This window comes from Oncorhynchus clarkii, chromosome 24, assembly GCF_045791955.1.
Source record: "Oncorhynchus clarkii lewisi isolate Uvic-CL-2024 chromosome 24, UVic_Ocla_1.0, whole genome shotgun sequence".
Classification (NCBI taxonomy): domain Eukaryota; kingdom Metazoa; phylum Chordata; class Actinopteri; order Salmoniformes; family Salmonidae; genus Oncorhynchus; species Oncorhynchus clarkii.
Genome location: NC_092170.1, coordinates 13,976,296 through 13,996,671, shown reverse-complemented (window position 1 = coordinate 13,996,671; position 20,376 = coordinate 13,976,296). Strand labels below are relative to the sequence as shown.

Here is a 20,376-nt window from a genome sequence, read left to right as displayed (position 1 = left end):
AAGAAAGAGAGAGAAAGGTACTTTTCCTTCCCACTTCCAAATGTTTTATATATAAATATTGTTATTCACAAATGGAGACAATTAAAATCAGATATTCAGCTATATCAGTGCAGTAGGCATATACACGATTTTGTTATGTAATATTATGTTTATAACTAAAATAATTATATTGCTCAGGTGACCTACCCTACATCTGCAGGTGCATAGCCTGGAGAATAATGAATTCCTCAATTTGATTATAGACTGTGGTATACAGCCAAACATGTAAACAACAATTGCTTGTTGTGAGTTTAATCCCTCAATTAAATGACGAAAATACTACTTGCTTCTACTGCCTACTACTGTACGTGAAATGTTTTGTAGCGTACTTACGATTCATTGAAGGTGCTCGATGTCGCAGTTCGTAAAATTACTGATGTGATAAATACAAGGCAAAGGAAGTTGAGAGCCATGGCCATAACCGTGGTACACATCCTCCGCACTTCGAAATGCTCCCTTCCCTCGTCCAGATGGTCAGGAAAGTTGCACAAACCGTGCTGTTTATACCCAAATGCACCCTCTTGTGTCACTCCCTTCCAAATAATTTGGCACACGGCAGCCACCTCCCGTTTCCTCCCAATTCCGAAGAAGTTCTCAAACAGTCACAGCCCCGCGAGAAATGGGATGGTCAGAATGACACCAAAATACCTCAAGCTATTTTTCCCAAAATTCGGCCGTTCCTGCAAATGGGCATTCCATCTGCAGGAACTCTTCCCCCCTCGAACATCCACCGAGGTAAAAAAAGTTTCAAGTTGGATATTCGACGGATATTCGCGCTTTCAAACCACTTGAGCCAAAGACTCCAAATAAGTGGCAAGATGTTGGAAAAATTGCGCACAACATTATTTTCACGATTTGGACATTCATTCACATTCCAAAGCTAATAAACATGTGGAAATGTGAGCACTATTTGGTATTCCTAGTCGAATTAGTTAGGGAGCGTAAACAAAGTGCAAACTTTTTTACTTTCGAATTTCAATAGCTCCTTGTCTCAAACAAGTGTCAGAATGTCCACTGGCTACCCTTCTGTATTGCACACCCTTTGGTTTGTTCATTTTCATCTCACACGTTTTTACATGAATTGTTCAAACTTTAAAATCGAAATGGCTCCTTGGTCATGTGACCTACTGACTTCAAACAAGGTTCAGAATGTCCACTCGAAGACAACAGGCCAGGTATGTTTTTTTTCTCCAAATGTTAAAGGATTGTGATAGTTTGTTTTCAGTTCATGTTTAAGAGGACAATAACTTTTCTAAATGTGTTTCATTTGCATATTGCAGGTCACAGCTCTGTGGCGAAGAAACAATTGCGAGGTGGTGGTTGCTGATGTGAGGTCTACAGACAAAAAATCCTCTTTGCTTCTCCAACATTCAGAGTTTAAAACTCTGCAGCCCCACAAATGGCTTGTGGATGAGGTAATAAATACGAGTCGTAACATGACAATAAGCATTTTTTTCAATCGCAATTCTAAACATGTTGTGGAGAAAAAAAAATCATACAGTATTAATGATGAACATAGAAGTACATTAGATGTGCACCTAACCAAGTCTAAGGACATGTAATATCATTATGTAGTTAAGTGGAATTGGAGTTGAATGTTTCTGATGTACACCTGAATATTTATGGCCCTTATTCTGTCACTTTAAGTAAATAGTGAAGATGTGTCATCACGTAAACACAGTATTGTCAGAATAACACACTTTTTTTGACTACATAACACCTTATGTATGATACTTAATCTCCCTAACAAGGCATATAAACTCAGCAAAAAAATAATGTCCCCTTTTCAGGACCCTGTCTTTCAAAGATAATTTGTAAAAATCCAAATAACTTCACAGATCTTCATTGTAAAGTGTTTAAACACTGTTTACCATGCTTGTTCAATGAACCATAAACAATTAATGAACATGCACCTGTGGAATAGTTGTTAAGGCACTAACAGTTTACAGACGGTAGGCAAATAAAGGTCACAGTTATGAAAACTTAGGACACTAAAGAGGCCTTTCTACTGACTCTGAAAAACACCAAAAGAAAGATGCCCAGGGTCCCTGCTCATCTTCGTGAACGTGCCTTAGGCATGATGCAAGGAGGCATAAGGACTGCAGTTGTGGCCAGGGCAATAAATTGCAATGTCCGTACTGTGAGACACCTAAGACAGTGCTACAGGGAGACAGGACAGACAGCTGATCGTCTTCGCAGTTGCAGACCACATGTAACAACACCTGCACAGGATCGGTACATCCGAACATCACACCTGCGGGACAGGTACAGAATACTTCCGGCGCCGACAGAGATGGCCGCCTCGCTTCGCGTTCCTAGGAAACTATGCAGTTTTTTGTTTTTTTACGTGTTATTTCTTACATTAGTACCCCAGGTCATCTTAGGTTTCATTACATACAGTCGAGAAGAACTACTGAATATAAGATCAGCATCAACTCACCATCAGTACGACCAAGAATATGTTTTTCGCGACGCGGATCCTGTGTTCTGCCTTACAAACAGGACAACGGAGTGGATCCCATGCAGCGACCCAAAAAAACGACTCCGAAAGAGAGGGAAACGAGGCGGTCTTCTGGTCAGACTCCGGAGACGGGCACAGCGCGCACCACTCCCTAGCATTCTTCTTGCCAATGTCCAGTCTCTTGACAACAAGGTTGATGAAATCCGAGCAAGGGTAGCATTCCAGAGGGACATCAGAGACTGTAACGTCCTTTGCTTCACGGAAACGTGGCTTACTGGAGAGACGCTTTCCGAAGCGGTGCAGCCAACAGGTTTCTCCACGCATCGCGCAGACAGGAAAAAACATCTTTCTGGTAAAAAGAGGGGCGGGGGCGTATGCCTTATGACTAACGTGACATGGTGCGATGAAAGAAACATACAGGAACTCAAATCCTTCTGTTCACCTGATTTAGAATTCCTCACAATCAAATGTAGACCGCATTATCTACCAAGAGAATTCTCTTCGATTATAATCACAGCCGTATATATCCCCCCCCAAGCAGACACATCGATGGCTCTGAACGAACTTTATTTAACTCTCTGCAAACTGGAAACAATTTATCCGGAGGCTGCATTCATTGTAGCTGGGGATTTTAACAAGGCTAATCTGAAAACAAGACTCCCCAAATTTTATCAGCATATCGATTGCGCAACCAGGGGAGGAAAGACCTTGGACCATTGTTACTCTAACTTCCGCGACGCATATAAGGCCCTGCCCCGCCCCCCTTTCGGAAAAGCTGACCACGACTCCATTTTGTTGATCCCTGCCTACAGACAGAAACTAAAACAAGAGGCTCCCACGCTGAGGTCTGTCCAACGCTGGTCCGACCAAGCTGACTCCACACTCCAAGACTGCTTCCATCACGTGGACTGGGAGATGTTTCGTATTGCGTCAGATAACAACATTGACGAATACGCTGATTCGGTGTGCGAGTTCATTAGAACGTGCGTTGAAGATGTCGTTCCCATAGCAACGATTAAAACATTCCCTAACCAGAAACCGTGGATTGATGGCAGCATTCGTGTGAAACTGAAAGCGCGAACCACTGCTTTTAATCAGGGCAAGGTGTCTGGTAACATGACCGAATACAAACAGTGCAGCTATTCCCTCCGCAAGGCTATCAAACAAGCTAAGCGCCAGTACAGAGACAAAGTAGAATCTCAATTCAACGGCTCAGACACAAGAGGCATGTGGCAGGGTCTACAGTCAATCACGGACTACAGGAAGAAACCCAGCCCAGTCACGGACCAGGATGTCTTGCTCCCAGGCAGACTAAATAACTTTTTTGCCCGCTTTGAGGACAATACAGTGCCACTGACACGGCCTGCAACGAAAACATGCGGTCTCTCCTTCACTGCAGCCGAGGTGAGTAAGACATTTAAACGTGTTAACCCTCGCAAGGCTGCAGGCCCAGATGGCATCCCCAGCCGCGCCCTCAGAGCATGCGCAGACCAGCTGGCCGGTGTGTTTACGGACATATTCAACCAATCCCTATACCAGTCTGCTGTTCCCACATGCTTCAAGAGGGCCACCATTGTTCCTGTTCCCAAGAAAGCTAAGGTAACTGAGCTAAATGACTACCGCCCCGTAGCACTCACATCCGTCATCATGAAGTGCTTTGAGAGACTAGTCAAGGACCATATCACCTCCACCCTACCTGACACCCTAGACCCACTCCAATTTGCTTACCGCCCAAATAGGTCCACAGACGATGCAATCTCAACCACACTGCACACTGCCCTAACCCATCTGGACAAGAGGAATACCTATGTGAGAATGCTGTTCATCGACTACAGCTCGGCATTCAACACCATAGTACCCTCCAAGCTCGTCATCAAGCTCGAGACCCTGGGTCTCGACCCCGCCCTGTGCAACTGGGTACTGGACTTCCTGACGGGCCGCCCCCAGGTGGTGAGGGTAGGCAACAACATCTCCTCCCCGCTGATCCTCAACACTGGGGCCCCACAAGGTTGCGTTCTGAGCCCTCTCCTGTACTCCCTGTTCACCCACGACTGCGTGGCCACGCACGCCTCCAACTCAATCATCAAGTTTGCGGACGACACAACAGTGGTAGGCTTGATTACCAACAACGATGAGACGGCCTACAGGGAGGAGGTGAGGGCCCTCGGAGTGTGGTGTCAGGAAAACAACCTCACACTCAACGTCAACAAAACTAAGGAGATGATTGTGGACTTCAGGAAACAGCAGAGGGAACACCCCCCTATCCACATCGATGGAACAGTAGTGGAGAGGGTAGCAAGTTTTAAGTTCCTCGGCATACACATCACAGACAAACTGAATTGGTCCACTCACACAGACAGCATCGTGAAGAAGGCGCAGCAGCGCCTCTTCAACCTCAGGAGGCTGAAGAAATTCGGCTTGTCACCAAAAGCACTCACAAACTTCTACAGATGCACAATCGAGAGCATCCTGGCGGGCTGTATCACCGCCTGGTATGGCAACTGCACCGCCCTCAACCGTAAGGCTCTCCAGAGGGTAGTGAGGTCTGCACAACGCATCACCGGGGGCAAACTACCTGCCCTCCAGGACACCTACACCACCCGATGTCACAGGAAGGCCATAAAGATCATCAAGGACATCAACCACCCGAGCCACTGCCTGTTCACCCCGCTATCATCCAGAAGGCGAGGTCAGTACAGGTGCATCAAAGCTGGGACCGAGAGACTGAAAAACAGCTTCTATCTCAAGGCCATCAGACTGTTAAACAGCCACCACTAACACTGAGTGGCTGCTGCCAACACACTGACACTGACTCAACTCCAGCCACTTTAATAATGGGAATTGATGGGAAATGATGTAAATATATCACTAGCCACTTTAAACAATGCTACCTTATATAAATGTTACTTACCCTACATTATTCATCTCATATGCATACGTATATACTGTACTCTATATCATCGACGGTATCCTTATGTAATACATGTATCACTAGCCACTTTATACTATACTATGCCACTTTGTTTACATACTCATCTCATTTGTACATACTGTACCCGATACCATCTACTGTATCTTGCCTATACTGCTCTGTACCATCACTCATTCATATATCCTTATGTACATATTCTTTATCCCCTTACACTGTGTACAAGACAGTAGTTTTGGAATTGTTAGTTAGATTACTTGTTATTACTGCATTGTCGGAACTAGAAGCACAAGCATTTCGCTACACTCGCATTAACATCTGCTAACCATGTGTATGTGACAAATAAAATTTGATTTGATTTGATTTGATTTTGATTTGATTTGATTTGATTTGATTTGATTTACAGGATGGCGACAACAACTTCCCGAGTTACACCAGGAATGCACAATCCCTCCATCAGTGCTCAGACTGATGTAGGCCTGTTGTAAGGCAGGTCCTCACCAGACATCACTGGCAACAACGTCACCTATGGGCACAAACCCACCGTCGCTGGAACAGACAGGACTGGCAAAAAGTGCTCTTCACTGACGAGTCGCGATTCTGTCTCACCGGGGGTGATGGTTGGATTCGCGTTTCTCGTCGAAGGAATGAGCGTTACACCGAGGCCTGTACTCTGGAGTGGGATCGATTTGGAGGTGGAGGGTCCATCATGGTCTGGGGTGGTGTCACAGCATCATCGGACTGAGCTTGTTGTCATTGCAGGCGATCTCAACGCTGTGCGTTACAGGGAAGACATCCTTCTCCCTCATGTGGTACCCTTACTGCAGGCTCATCCTGTTATGACCCTCCAGCATGACAATGCCACCAGCCATACTGCTCGTTCTGTGCGTGATTTCCTGCAAGACAGGAATGTCAGTGTTCTACCATGGCCAGCGAAGAGCCCGGCTCTCAATCCCATTGAGCACGTCTGGGACCTGTTGGATCGAAGGGCGAGGGCTAGGGCCATTCCCCCCAGAAATGTCAGGGAACTTGCAAGAGCCTTGGTGGAAGAGTGGAGTAACATCTCACAGCAAGAACGGGCAAATCTGGTGCAGTCAATGAGGAGGAGATGCACTGCTGTACTTAATGCAGCTGGTGGCCAATACAGAAGCTGATTGTTACTTTTGATTTTGACCCCCCCCCCCCCCCCCCACCCCCCCTTTGTTCAGGGACACATTTATGTTAGTCACATGTCTGTGGAACTTGATCAGTTTATGTCTCAGCTGTTGTATCTTAATGTTCATACAAATATTTACACATGTTAAGTTTGATGAAAATAAACTCAGTTGACAGTGAGAGGATGTTTTTTTTTTTTTGCTGAGTTTATATGTGACAATGACCCAATAAATTGAATCTAGGCAGAATATATTAGACAAATAAAAACAAATGCAAATGTAGTTATGTTTGTTTTAAATCTCGATAAACAATCCTGTCTAACTAACCGACATTCTCTGAAATGTCTATGCATATTTAGTTGTTGCTTAATTATTTGTATAATGTTCTTCACATTCAAAGCATTTGTGGTTTTACTTTCTCTCCTTATACAGACAATCGAATGGTACTTTCAAGCCACCACAAAAAGCTGTGGTCACGGGACAAAGAGTTACACCCTAAATCATTACTCAGCCCAAGTCATTCTAAATGGAGAAAGAAGTTCAGTGTGCAAGCAAAGTCTGCCCAAGGTACTAATTCAATCTGTTAGTGGAATTTTAAAGGATTAACTATTGATAAAAAATGTTGGGCTTAGTGGCAAGCATGTGAAATTATTTATTTCAGGTGAACTTCGGTAACTACAATGCTGTCATGAGTTTCTTAAATGCGAACCAGAACCACTGGAAGTTCATTGTGTAAAATCCTTTTCCCAAAATTGATTTAGATACATTTTTTTGTGAAGAGGTATGAGGGTTGTGATATGGGTGATTTAATAGTAAAACAATTTAAGGGATCAATACATTTCTATATTGCTTCCCCAGTATTTGCATGAACCATCATGCCAAGTGTTCTTGGTTGACCCTGCTGGACAGAAAGAGAACGAGGAATCGGAACACGCTGCATTAAAATTCAGGTCTTAGTTATTCCATTGTCCTGGATCTAATACATATTAGCATTTTACATATAGTTGAAGTCGGAAGTTTGCATACACCTTAGCCAAATACATTTAAACTCTGTTTTTCACAATTCCTGACATTTAATCCTAGTAAATATTCCCTGTCTTTGGTCAGTTAGGATCACCACTTTATTTTAAGAATGTGAATTGTCAGAATAATAGTTGAGAGAATGATTTATTTCAGCTTTTATTTCTTTCATCACATTCCCAGTGGGTCAGAAGTTTACATACACTCAATTAGTATTTGGTAGCATTGCCTTTAAATTGTTTCACTTGGGTCAAACGTTTCAGGTAGCCTTCCACAAGCTTCCCACAATAAGTTGGGTGAATTTTGGCCCATTCCTCCTGACAGAGCTGGTGTAGCTGAGTCAGGTTTTTAGGCCACCTTGCGCACACGTGCTTTTTCAGTTCTGCCCACAAATTGTCTATAGGATGGAGGTCAAGGCTTTGTGATGGCCACTCCAATACCTTGACTTTGTTGTCCTTAAGCCATTTTGCCACAACTTTGGAAGTATGCTTGAGGTCATTGTCCATTTGGAAGACCCATTTGTGACCAAGCTTTAACTTCCTGACTGATGTCTTGAGATGTTGCTTCAATATATCCACATAATTTTCCTACCTCATGATGCCATTATTTTGTGAAGTGCACCAGTCCCTCCTGCAGCAAAGCCCCCACACAACATGATGCTGCCACCCCTGTGCTTCACGGTTGGGATGGTGTTCTTCGGCTTGTAAGCCTCCCCCTTTTTCCTCCAAACATAACAATGGTCATTGTGGCCAAACAGTTCTATTTTTGTTTCATCAGACCAGAGGACATTTTTTCCAAAAAGTATGATCTTTGTCCCCATGTGCAGTTGCAAACCGTAGTCTGGCGTTTTTTATGGCGGTTTTGGAGGCTTTCTCCTGGCTGAGCGGCCTTTCAGTTTATGTCGATATAGGACTCATTTTACTGTGGATATTGATACTTTTATACCTGTTTCCTCCAGCATCTTCACAAGGTCCTTTGCTGTTGTTCTGGTATTGATTTGCACTTTTCGCACCAAAGTACGTTAATCTCTAGGAAACAGAACGCGTCTCCCTCCTGAGTGGTATGACGGCTGTGTGGTCCCATGGTGTTTATACTTGCGTACTATTGTTTGTACAGATGAACGTGGTACCTTCAGGCGTTTGGAAATGCTTCTTAGGATGAACCAGACTTGTTGAGGTCTACAGTTCTCTTCTGAGGTCTTTCTTTTGTTTTCGCCATGATGTCAAGCAAAGAGGCACTGAGTTTGAAGGTAGGCCTTGAAATACATCCGCAGGTACACCTTCAAATCAAATCCAATTTTATTGGTCACATACACGTGGTTAGCAGATGTTAATGCGAGTGTAGCAAAATGCTTGTGCTTCTAGTTACGACCATGCAGTAATATCTAACAAGTAATCTAACAATTTCACAACAACTACCTTTTACACACAAGTGTAAAGGAATGAATAAGAATATGTACATATAAATATATGGATGAGTGATGGCCGAATGGTATTGGCAAGATGCAGTAGATGGTATAGAGTACAGTATATACATATGAGATGAGTAATGTAGGGTATGTAAACATTATGTGACGTGGCATTGTTTAATTAAAGTGACTAGTGATACATTATTACATCAAATTTTTAATTATTAAAGTGGCTAGAGATGAGTCAGTATGTTGGCAGCAGCCACTCAATGTTAGTGATGGCTGTTTATCAGTCTGATGGCCTTGAGATAGAAGCTGTTTTTCAGTCTCTCGGTCCCAGCTTTGATGCACCTGTACTGACCTCGCCCTCTGGATGATAGCGGGGTGAACAGGCAGTGGCTCAGGTGACTGTTGTCCTCAATGATCTTTTTGGCCTTCCTGTGACATTGGGTGGTATAGGTGTCCTGGAGGGCAGGTAGTTTGCCCCCAATTGACTCAAATGATGTCAATTAGCCTATCCGAAGCTTCTAAAGCAATGACATAATTTTTGGGAATTTTCCAAGCTGTTTAAAGGCACAGTCAACTTAGTGTATGTAATCTTCTGATCCACTAGAATTATTATTACAAGTGAAATAATCTGTCTGTAAACAATTGTTGGAAAAAATGACTTGTGTCAAGCACAAAGTAGATGTCCTAACCGACTTGCCAAAACTATAGTTTGTTAACAAGACCTTTGTGGAGGGGTTGAAAAATGAGTTTTAATGACTGCAACCTAAGTGTATGTAAACTTCTGACTTCAACTGTACATTCATAAGTGTACTAATATTTTATGACATAACTGTGAAAAACTCTCTTGGCTGCTGGCTCTGTCACTTTCAGACATACGCAGAGCAGACTGAAAGGGGAAGGGTAGCTCTTGACTTGAACCACAAGGGTTCTCTGTAAAGAGAGAGTAATCCAAAAGGCACACCCCTTGACTTTCAATTGGCACCCTTGACCTGTATGTATTCTCTCCTGATTGGCTCTGTGGTGCTTAGTCAACAGGAACTCCGTTGCCGGCCCCATCATAAAGTTTTTACACAGTCTGGCAGCCTGACTAAAGTGTCAGAGGTATGAGGAGAGACATCCTTCTATGTATTTATGGGAACAAATATTTCCTAACACTTTGGATCCTATTATTTCACAGTTAGATGACACAATGCGTCAATGCAACAAAAAAATAAAAAATTACTAATTACTGTCCATGAGTAACTTCAACCTTGTGGGTGTTTGGGTCAATAAAGTGCCAACTCAATTCTACCACTGACTAGTCTCTCATGCCCCTATGAACGGGGACACAGGGAAATAGTTTTAAATCTAAACCAGCCCTTTTTTACTGGAGTACACTAACCCCTAATTGGGCCTCTTTTCTTGACACACAGTAGCAGTTTACCAGATAAGTAGTCAAGAAGATCAAAAAGTAGATTGCTTTAAGGGTGTATTACATCCTGTGCTGGCCACAATGTCATATCCATTCTGGATTCTGAGTGGTAAAATCATAGCTGAAAAATGCCTCTATGTGTCTACTGTATGTGGGAATGTCTTATGTCCGTCCTACATGTAGTGTTGGTACATGGAATATTCCACAACTGCATATACCATAAATTGCTATTGCAAATAGAAGTATTATGTTCAACAACTGACATTTTCAGATGTTATTTTGACAAACACACTTTAAGACACTTTGGTGCTTACAGTTCATTATCTATTGTCATAGATTTGGTGGGCACTGTCATCTGTGACCTTTGTGATATGACTTTCTAAAAGCACGTACTGATGAATCTGTCACTTCATATTTTTTTCTTAAAATCTACAAACGCTCTACATTTATTGACTCTGTGATAAGGTTGGATCCTATATGCTACTTTTGTTATTCTCCTGTAAATGGTTCAGTGCCTATAATTTAGGCTGTGTGTAGAATGGGACATAAAGGAAACTACCTCTACTAGATAAGGAAAACAGCATACAGTTTTGGCCTGTGTATTCATTGTCCTATAACTAATCAGAATTCCATTATGTTTACATAAAAAAGAGAATACTTCAAAATGAGAAGATCCTGCCATGGAAAAGACGACTTGGTGGACATAAAGTGGAAAGGAGGGGAAATAACTCACAACATGCAGGAGGACACCTTCAACTGCGGGGTCTTTGTAATGCAGGTTTGATAGTTATATTTTCAATAATGAATGGTTAGCTGTTATGTGGCAATTAGGTCAAAAACTCAATTTGTTGGTGTAGCTGGCCAAGGAAGTTGCACAGAACTTCCCCAACATCCACTCCCAAATTGATAAGGAACCTTCACAAAAACACATGGAGCAACTGCGAAAAGAAATGGCTGAGGATAATACTAAAAATGTCTGGTATGTAATGACATTTAAATCAAAGTATACAGTGCCTTGCGAAAGTATTCGGCCCCCTTGAACTTTGTGAACTTTTGCCACATTTCAGGCTTCAAACATAAAGATATAAAACGGTATTGTTTTGTGAAGAATCAACAACAAGTGGGACACAATCATGAAGTAGAAAGACATTTATTGGATATTTCAAACTTTTTTAACAAATCAAAAACTGAAAAATTGGGCATGCAAAATTATTCAGCCCCTTTACTTTCAGTGCAGCAAACTCTCTCCAGAAGTTCAGTGAGGATCTCTGAATGATCCAATGTTGACCTAAATGACTAATGATGATAAATACAATCCACCTGTGTGTAATCAAGTCTCCGTATAAATGCACCTGCACTGTGATAGTCTCAGAGGTCCGTTAAAAGCGCAGAGAGCATCATGAAGAACAAGGAACACACCAGGCAGGTCCGAGATACTGTTGTGAAGAAGTTTAAAGCCGGATTTGGATACAAAAAGATTTCCCAAGCTTTAAACATCCCAAGGAGCACTGTGCAAGCGATAATATTGAAATGGAAGGAGTATCAGACCACTGCAAATCTACCAAGACCTGGCCGTCCCTCTAAACTTTCAGCTCATACAAGGAGAAGACTGATCAGAGATGCAGCCAAGAGGCCCATGATCACTCTGGATGAACTGCAGAGATCTACAGCTGAGGTGGGAGACTCTGTCCATAGGACAACAATCAGTCATATATTGCACAAATCTGGCCTTTATGGAAGAGTGGCAAGAAGAAAGCCATTTCTTAAAGATATCCATAAAAAGTGTTGTTTAAAGTTTGCCACAAGCCACCTGGGAGACACACCAAACATGTGGAAGAAGGTGCTCTGGTCAGATGAAACCAAAATTGAACTTTTTGGCAACAATGCAAAACGTTATGTTTGGCGTAAAAGCAACACAGCTGAACACACCATCCCCACTGTAAAACATGGTGGTGGCAGCATCATGGTTTGGGCCTGCTTTTCTTCAGCAGGGACAGGGAAGATGGTTAAAATTGATGGGAAGATGGATGGAGCCAAATACAGGACCATTCTGGAAGAAAACCTGATGGAGTCTGCAAAAGACCTGAGACTGGGACGGAGATTTGTCTTCCAACAAGACAATGATCCAAAACATAAAGCAAAATCTACAATGGAATGGTTCAAAAATAAACATATCCAGGTGTTAGAATGGCCAAGTTAAAGTCCAGACCTGAATCCAATCGAGAATCTGTGGAAAGAACTGAAAACTGCTGTTCACAAATGCTCTCCATCCAACCTCACTGAGCTCGAGCTGTTTTGCAAGGAGGAATGGGAAAAACATTCAGTCTCTCGATGTGCAAAACTGATAGAGACATACCCCAAGCGACTTACAGCTGTAATCGCAGCAAAAGGTGGCGCTACAAAGTATTAACTTAAGGGGGCTGAATAATTTTGCACGCCCAATTTTTCAATTTTTGATTTGTTAAAAAAGTTTGAAATATCCAATAAATGTCGTTCCACTTCATGATTGTGTCCCACTTGTTGTTGATTCTTCACAAAAAAATACAGTTTTATATCTTTATGTTTGAAGCCTGAAATGTGGCAAAAGGTCGCAAAGTTCAAGGGGGCCGAATACTTTCGCAAGGCACTGTATGTAAATTCTTTAATTTTATGTATGTAGTTGTGTGGGACAGCCATATGTTCAGTTCATGCCTATGATATCAGAGTTCAACAAAGCCAACAACTGCTTCATGTGTGCCACTGATAAAGAATCTGGATGTGGCCCAAAGACTGGGTTAGTAACTTTATTTAAAATGTTTATAATCTTTTGACAACAGTGACGGCATGTAAGACAATGTATGATATAACACAATGGATGGCTAATTCGTCATATTGCATTGATATTTGATATTATTTATAACGTGTTATGCTTTGTTTTGTTTTAGATTGAATATTTTGCATGCCAACGGTGGGTCCATGTGCTGTGCCTAGGAATGAAGACAAAGGAGTTCAACAGAGTAAAGAACACAAACTGGAAGTGCAGTCTTTGTTGTTGAAAATCCACACTGAAGAGGCTCTGAAATGTACATCAACCAGGGATAAAGAGAAAGTTAACACTGAAATGTTTTGTACTTTGAAGAAAAGTGTCTGACATGTTGGAAAAGATTAAAGGTCTACAATTTCTGTTTAATTTGCCAAAATTAAATTTTTATTCATTGATTTACTGGCCACCATTACTGTGGTTACATGTTCAGTATATGTATTGACCAGCCTACCTCACTAGCTCACTCTCCATCCCTGCTTTGGACAATTATTAACATGACTCTCGTACTTTGCCCTTTCCTTTATGGTTGATATTAATGATGAAAGGAGATATTCTGTACAGCTGTTAAATACTGAGGAGAAATAAATAAAAAATAGGGAAAATATGTACTTAGAACTACCAATTATTAAAGATAAATATTAAAGAAAAGGGTAAACACAACACTGGACTGAATTCCCTAATTGTCAAACTAATATTAATAAACAACAATATCGAAGATGCATGACTAGAGGTTATGCAATATGGGTGTATATAAATTTAAAACTATGAAAAATGTACTGCGTGATTTTACAGTACACAAACAAGAGTGTGCAATATATAATGCTAGTCCGTGGACATTCTAAAGTTTGAGTCTAGTAGGTCACATGACCAAGGAGCAATTGAAGTTTGAAAGTTTGAAAAATGAATGTAAAATCGAGTGAGATGAAAATGGACAAACTAAAGGGTGTGCAATGTGTAGGCCCACTGAGTGGACATTCTGAACCTTGTTTGACGTCAGGTCACATGACCAAGGAGCTATTGAAATTTGAAAGTTTGAAAAATTAATGGAAAAACATGTGAGATGAAAATGGACAAACTAACGGGTGTGCAATGGTATCAAAAATGGTATAAAAAAATCTGTATACAATCAACCTATTCCAGACCAGTCTGCACGTTTTAAAGTTTGAATGGCGTTTCTATCATTGAAATGCATTGGGATTCATGCACATTTATTTGTAGTGTGAAAGTATAAGTTGTATCAAAACGTTTTTTTCAAGCAACTTGGAGACATTCTGCACCTTTTAAAGTTGCTTTAGTCTCGGTAGCATTAGCTTTTTTTGCGCTAGAGGTTCCAGCAGAAGGCAAATCATAACTGTACTGAACAAAAATATAAACACAACATGTAAAGTGTTGGACCCATGTTTCATGAGCTGAAATAAAATATCCCAGAAATGTTCCATACACACAAAAAACGTATTTCTCTCCAATTTTGTGCACAAATTTGTTTACATCCCTGTTAGTGAATGTTTATCCTTTGCCAAGATAATTCTTCCACCTGACAGGTGTGGTATATCAAGAAGCTGATTAAACACCATGATCAATACTGTGCTGGTGACAATAAAAGGCCACTCTAAAATGTGCAGTTTTGTCACACAATAAAATGCCACAGATGTCTCAAGTTTTGAGGGAGTGTGCAATTGGCATGCTGACTGCAGCAATGTCCACCAGAACTGATCCCAGAGAATTGTATGTTCATTTCTCTACCATAAGCCGCCTCCAACGTTGCTTTAGAGAATTTTGTCAGTACGTCCAACAGGCCTCACAACCGCAGACCACATGTAACAACGCCAGCTCAGGACCTCCACATTCGGCTTCTTAACCTGCGGGATCATCTGAGACCAGCCACACGAACAGCTGATGAAACTGAGGAGTATATATGTCTGTAAAAAAGCTATTTTGTGGGGAAAAACTTATCCTGATTTCCTTGGCCCGCCCCTGCTCAGTCACGTGAAATCCATAGATTAGAGCCTAATGAATTTATTTCCTTTGACTGATTTCCTTGTATGAACTGTAAATTGTTGCATGTTGCGTTTATATTTTTGTTCAGTATAGAAATCTACAGAAAATGTTTGTGCTTGCTAGGCCCTGTGGGGCAGGGGCTGGGATTAAAAATAAAATCATAAATTAAACATGGCAGCAGCATAAAACAGGGTACAAACATTATTGGGCACAGACAACAGCACAAAGGGCAAGAAGGTAGAGACAACAATACATCATGCAAAGCAGCCACACCTGTCAGTAAGAGTGTCCATGATGGAGTCTTTGAATGAAGAGATTGAGATAAAACTGTCCAGTTTGAGTAGTTGTGGCAGCAGTTCCAGTTGCTAGCTGCAACAAACTGAAAAGACGAGCGATCCAAGGATGTGTGTGCTTTGGGGACCTTTAACAGAATGTGACTGGCAGAACGGGTGTTGTATGTGAAGGATGACGGCTACTGCAAATATCTCAGATAGTGGGGAGTGAGGCCTAATAGGGTGGTATGGTAGCAACTGGTTATAGTTGAAAAGTAGATAGATGGGACAATTGATTGATTGATTTATTGATAGGATAGCCTGAACTTGTGAAAGTTAGTTTGGTGTCTTTAACTTGAATGGTTCAAGAGTTGCTATTGTTGTTTGCTGGGATATTAATGATTTATGAAGAAGACATTTTTTTTATCAAGTTTTATAATTTTGGGGTTGACAAGACAGAAAAACACAAATCAACAGACATTACACAGATACACACGTATCCCCCCACCCCTCCCCTTCCCACCCACAATACATGCTTATTTGAGAACATAAGGTGCATTCGGAAAGTATTCAGACCCCTTAACATTCTGTTACGTTACAGCCTTATTCTAAAATAGATTAAATAAAAACAAATCCTCATCAATCTACACACAATACCCCATAATGACAAAGCAAAAACAGGTTTTTAGATTTTTTTATTAAAAATAAAATTCCTTACTTAAATAAGTATTCAGACCCTTTGGGATGAGACGCGAAATTGAGCTCAGGTGCATCCTGTTTCCATTGATCACCCTTGAGATGTTTTTACAACTTGATTAGGTTCACCTGTGGTAAACTCAATTGATTGGACATGATTTGGAAAGGCATACACCTGTCGATATAAGGTCGAAAAAAATGTCTGCAGCATTGAAGGTTCCCAAGAACACAGTGGCCTCCATCATTCTAACATGGAAGAAGGTTGGAACCACCAAGACTCTTACTAGAGCTGGCCACCCGGCCAAACTGAGCAATCGAGGGAGAATGGGCCTTGGTCAGGGAGGTGACCAAGAACCCGATGGTCACTCTGAGAGAGCTCCAAAGTTCCTCTGAGGAGATGGGAGAACCTTCCAGAAGGACAACCATCTCTGCAGGCGGACAGGAAGCCACTCCTCAGTAAAAGGCACATGACAGCCCGCTTGGAGTTTGTCAAAAGGTACCTAAAGGACTTTCAGACCATGAGAACTTCATGTCTGGAGGAAACCTGGCACCATCCCTACGGTGAAGCTTGGTGGTGGCAGCATCATGCTGTGGGAATGTTTTCCAACAGGACCACGTTCCTAAGCACACAGCCAAGAGAACGCAGAAGTAGCTTTGAGTGGCCCAGCCAGAGCCCGGACTTGAACTCAATCGAACATCCCTGGAGAGACCTGAAAATAGCTGTCCAGCGATGCTCCCCATCCAATGTGACAGAGCTTGAGAGGATCTGTTGAGAAGAATGGGAGAAACTCCCCAAATACAGGTGTGCCAAGCTCGTAGAGTCATACCCTGTCACACCCTGATCTGTTTCACCTGTCCTTGTGATTGTCTCCACCCCCCTCCAGGTGCCACCCATTTTCCCCATTATCCCCTGTGTATTTATACCTGTGTTCTCTGTTTGTCTGTTGCCAGTTCATCTGGTTTGTCGAGTAAACCAGCATTTTTTCTCAGCTTCTGCTTTTTCCCAGTCTTTCCTTTTCTCGCCCCCCTGGTTTTGACCCTTGCCTGTCCTGTCTCTGAGTCCGCCTGCCCAACAACTCTGACTGTCCTGACCCTGAACCCGCCTGCCGTCCTGTACCTTTGCCCCTATACTCTGGATTATTGACCCCTGCCTGCCTTGACCTGTCGTTGCCTGTCCCTGTTGCTATAATAAACATTGTTACTTCGACAGTCTGCATCTGGGTCTTACCTTGATTCCTGATAGTACAAACTGGCCATGACTGACCCAGCAGACCTGGGCCAGCTGCGCAACGCCATCTCCACCCAAGAAACCACCATCGGTAAGCATTGCATCGTGGCTTTGTGGTGGGGGTACAAATATTGTCTGAAAGCCATGACTGGGCATTGGACCGTTTGCTGGAGCAATTCCACAGTTGTCTGGGAGGCCGCCTGCCTATGTGGTAACCCCCACAGCTGCTAGCAGCGCCATCTCATTGGTCAATCCACCTTCTCGGGAGCCTCACTTACCTCCTCCGGAACACCTGTCGGGTGTTCCTAGGTCAGTGTGCCCTCGTCTTTGAGCTTCAGCCCTCCTTCCCCTTGGATCACTCCAAGATAGCCTACCTCATCATGCTGATGGCCGGGAGATTGGGGCGATTTTGGCCTCCAGAACACTTCTGTCTCAGTACCTTTTGATCCGAGGACGCTTGCCCTTCCATATACATTTGGAGATCAAAGTGTGCAGTTTCTTCCAATATGTGAAAGGGGAATCATAGGGCTGTAAAAGTTTATCCGTGGAAGTATGTTCATCTTAACGATGGAAATGCATGTATGAACAGAGCTTGAATTTGAGCATTGAGACCACCTTTGCAGGTCAGACTCTATTTGTTTTAAACACTATTCAAATCGGTGGTGATCTGTAAGGACGGGGAGATGTCAACACCTAAGTATTTGAAATGGCTTACTATTGGGATGTCAGGGGACAAGGAGGTATTCCTCATATCTTCATTCGGTGGTTGTAGTGCACATTTTGACCAATTAATGTTGTAACCTGAGATTGAACTGACGTTTTTAAAGATATTGAGAAGGAAAGGTGGAGAATGAGGAACGTCTCCAACATATATTATCAAATATCATCTGCATAAAGGGAGATATGGTGGTCAGAGTTGTGAGCAGTGATAGGAACATGTGTGGACTGACAGACTGCCTGAGCCAAAGGTTCTAGTGATAAAGCGAAGAGTAAGCTGTTGAGAGAACAGCCTTGCCTTGTCCCTCTGTCAATGGGGAATTGTTTAGAACATAATTTCCCAGGAAGCACCATAGTGTATGGGTAAGAATACAGTACTTTGATCATATTGATAAAACAATCTCCAAAGCCCATATGTTTGAGTACTGTCCAGAGGTAGTGCCATTCAAGGCGATCAAAGGCCTTTTTGGCATCAAGTGAAAGAACAGCAGCAGGTAGTTCTTTTCAGCTGTGTCAATGATGTGTAATAGACGGCAGATGTTGTCAGAGGCCAGACAACTTTTTATAAAGCCAGTTTGAACGTGATGAACTAAATTTGTCATGTAAGATTCAAGTCTTCGAGACATTCATTTTGCAAATAGTTTGACATCTGAATTTAACAGTGATAGGGGTTGATAGTGAGCACACTCTAATGAATCTTTATTTTTCTTAAGTAAAGCGAGATAATTGCTTTGTTTACATCTATTGAGAATTACCTTTTGGACACAGAGAACTGGATCATATTAAATAGTGGCTTCCCCAACTGCGCCCAAAAAACAGTCAATAACTCTATTAGTCTATTGTGAATCCATCATAGCCTGGTGATTTTCCTATGCTCAAGTTTTGTACTCTGTATTTAAGCTCAGCCAAAGAGATTGGAGCATCTAATTGAGATGCTGCAGGATTAGGGAGATGTCTGAGTTGTACATTATTTAGAAAACTGGTGCAATCAGTATCATCATGTTTAACCTGTGATGAGTACAATTCAGAGTAAAAAGAGCGATATGTATTGTTAATTACCTTTTGGTCTGCATGGACTATCCCCTCTGTTGACACGACTGCTGTAAGGTTTGCAAAGCACTCATTGAGCTGACTTAGCTCGTTGAAGTATTCATTTTGCCAAGTTTTGTGCATAATACATTCTGCCTGTTGTCTGTATAGACCAGTCTGTTCTTTCTTAACCAATTCTAAGTAATTCTAATTTGAATTGTTATAGTTTACAAAGTTTTGAAGATGTTAAAGTTGTTGAATGTGTCACTGTCTGTCCATGTGTCCCTGTCTGTCATCTCAAATTTTTCTCTCAACCTGTGTGCACCTATGTTGTAATCCTTCATTCATAGGCTAGGTTGTAGCAAGCTCATGATGGGTATAAGGACATTTTCAGTATCATGGGGTCAATGTCAATAGTCCAGGTAGCCATTTGATTAACTGTTTAGCAGTCTTATGGCTTGGGGGTAGAAGCTGTTAAGGAGCCTTTTGGACCTAGACTTGGCTCTCCGGTACTGTTTGCCGTGCGGTAGCAGAGAGAACAGTATATGACTTGGGTGACTGGGGTCTTTGACAATTTTTAGGGCCTTCCTCTGACACCACCTGATATAGATGTCCTGGATGGCAGGAAGCTTGGCCCCAATGATGTACTGGGCCCTACGCATTACCCTCTGTAATGCCTTGCGGTCGGAGGCCAAGCAGTTGCCATACTAAGCAGTGATGCAACCAGTCAGGATGCTCTCGATGGTGCAACTGTAGAACTTTTTGAGGATCTGAGGACCCATGCCAAATTTTTTCAGTCTTCTGAGAGGGAATAGGCATTGTCGTGCCTTCTTCACGACAGTCTTGGTGTGTTTGGACCATGATAGTTCGTTGGTGATGTGGACACCAAGGAACTTAAAGCTCTTGACCCGCTCCATTATAGTCCCGTCGATGTGAATGGGGGCGTGTTTGGCCTTCCTTTTCCTTTAGTCCACGATCAGCTCCTTTGTCTTGCTCACGTTGAGGGAGAGGTTGTTGTCCTGGCACCACACTGCCAGGTCTCTGACCTCCTCCTATAGGCTGTCTCATCAATGTTGGAAATCAGGCCTACCATTGTGTCGTCAGCAAACTTAATGATGGTGTTGGAGTCATGCGTGGCCACGCAGTCATGGGTGAACAGGGAGTACAGGATGGGACTAAGCACGCACCCCTAAGGGTCACTG

At 42.4% G+C, this 20,376-nt stretch overlaps 1 protein-coding gene and 1 long non-coding RNA gene across 3 annotated transcripts in view; one reads left to right on the top strand and one right to left on the bottom strand.

The window, feature by feature from the left end:
- The window catches only part of LOC139383124 (alpha-2-macroglobulin-like), a 29,003-nt gene extending 28,157 nt beyond the window's left edge, over window positions 1–846 (bottom strand). Inside the window, exon 1 of one of the 2 annotated variants that reach the window (XM_071127447.1) lies at window positions 373–846. In XM_071127447.1, the coding sequence (XP_070983548.1) occupies window positions 373–473 (101 nt within the window). In that variant the 5' untranslated portion in view covers window positions 474–846. The remainder of the gene's footprint in view (window positions 1–372) is intronic. The other variant, XM_071127448.1, reaches the window with a different exon arrangement.
- Window positions 847–1,316: 470 nt separating this feature from the next.
- LOC139383125 (uncharacterized) lies at window positions 1,317–13,507 on the top strand. The gene is made up of 4 exons (XR_011628696.1): window positions 1,317–1,454; window positions 7,016–7,150; window positions 11,083–11,209; window positions 13,356–13,507. It is a non-coding gene; the product is annotated as an uncharacterized lncRNA (long non-coding RNA).
- The last annotated feature ends 6,869 nt before the right edge of the window (window positions 13,508–20,376 follow it).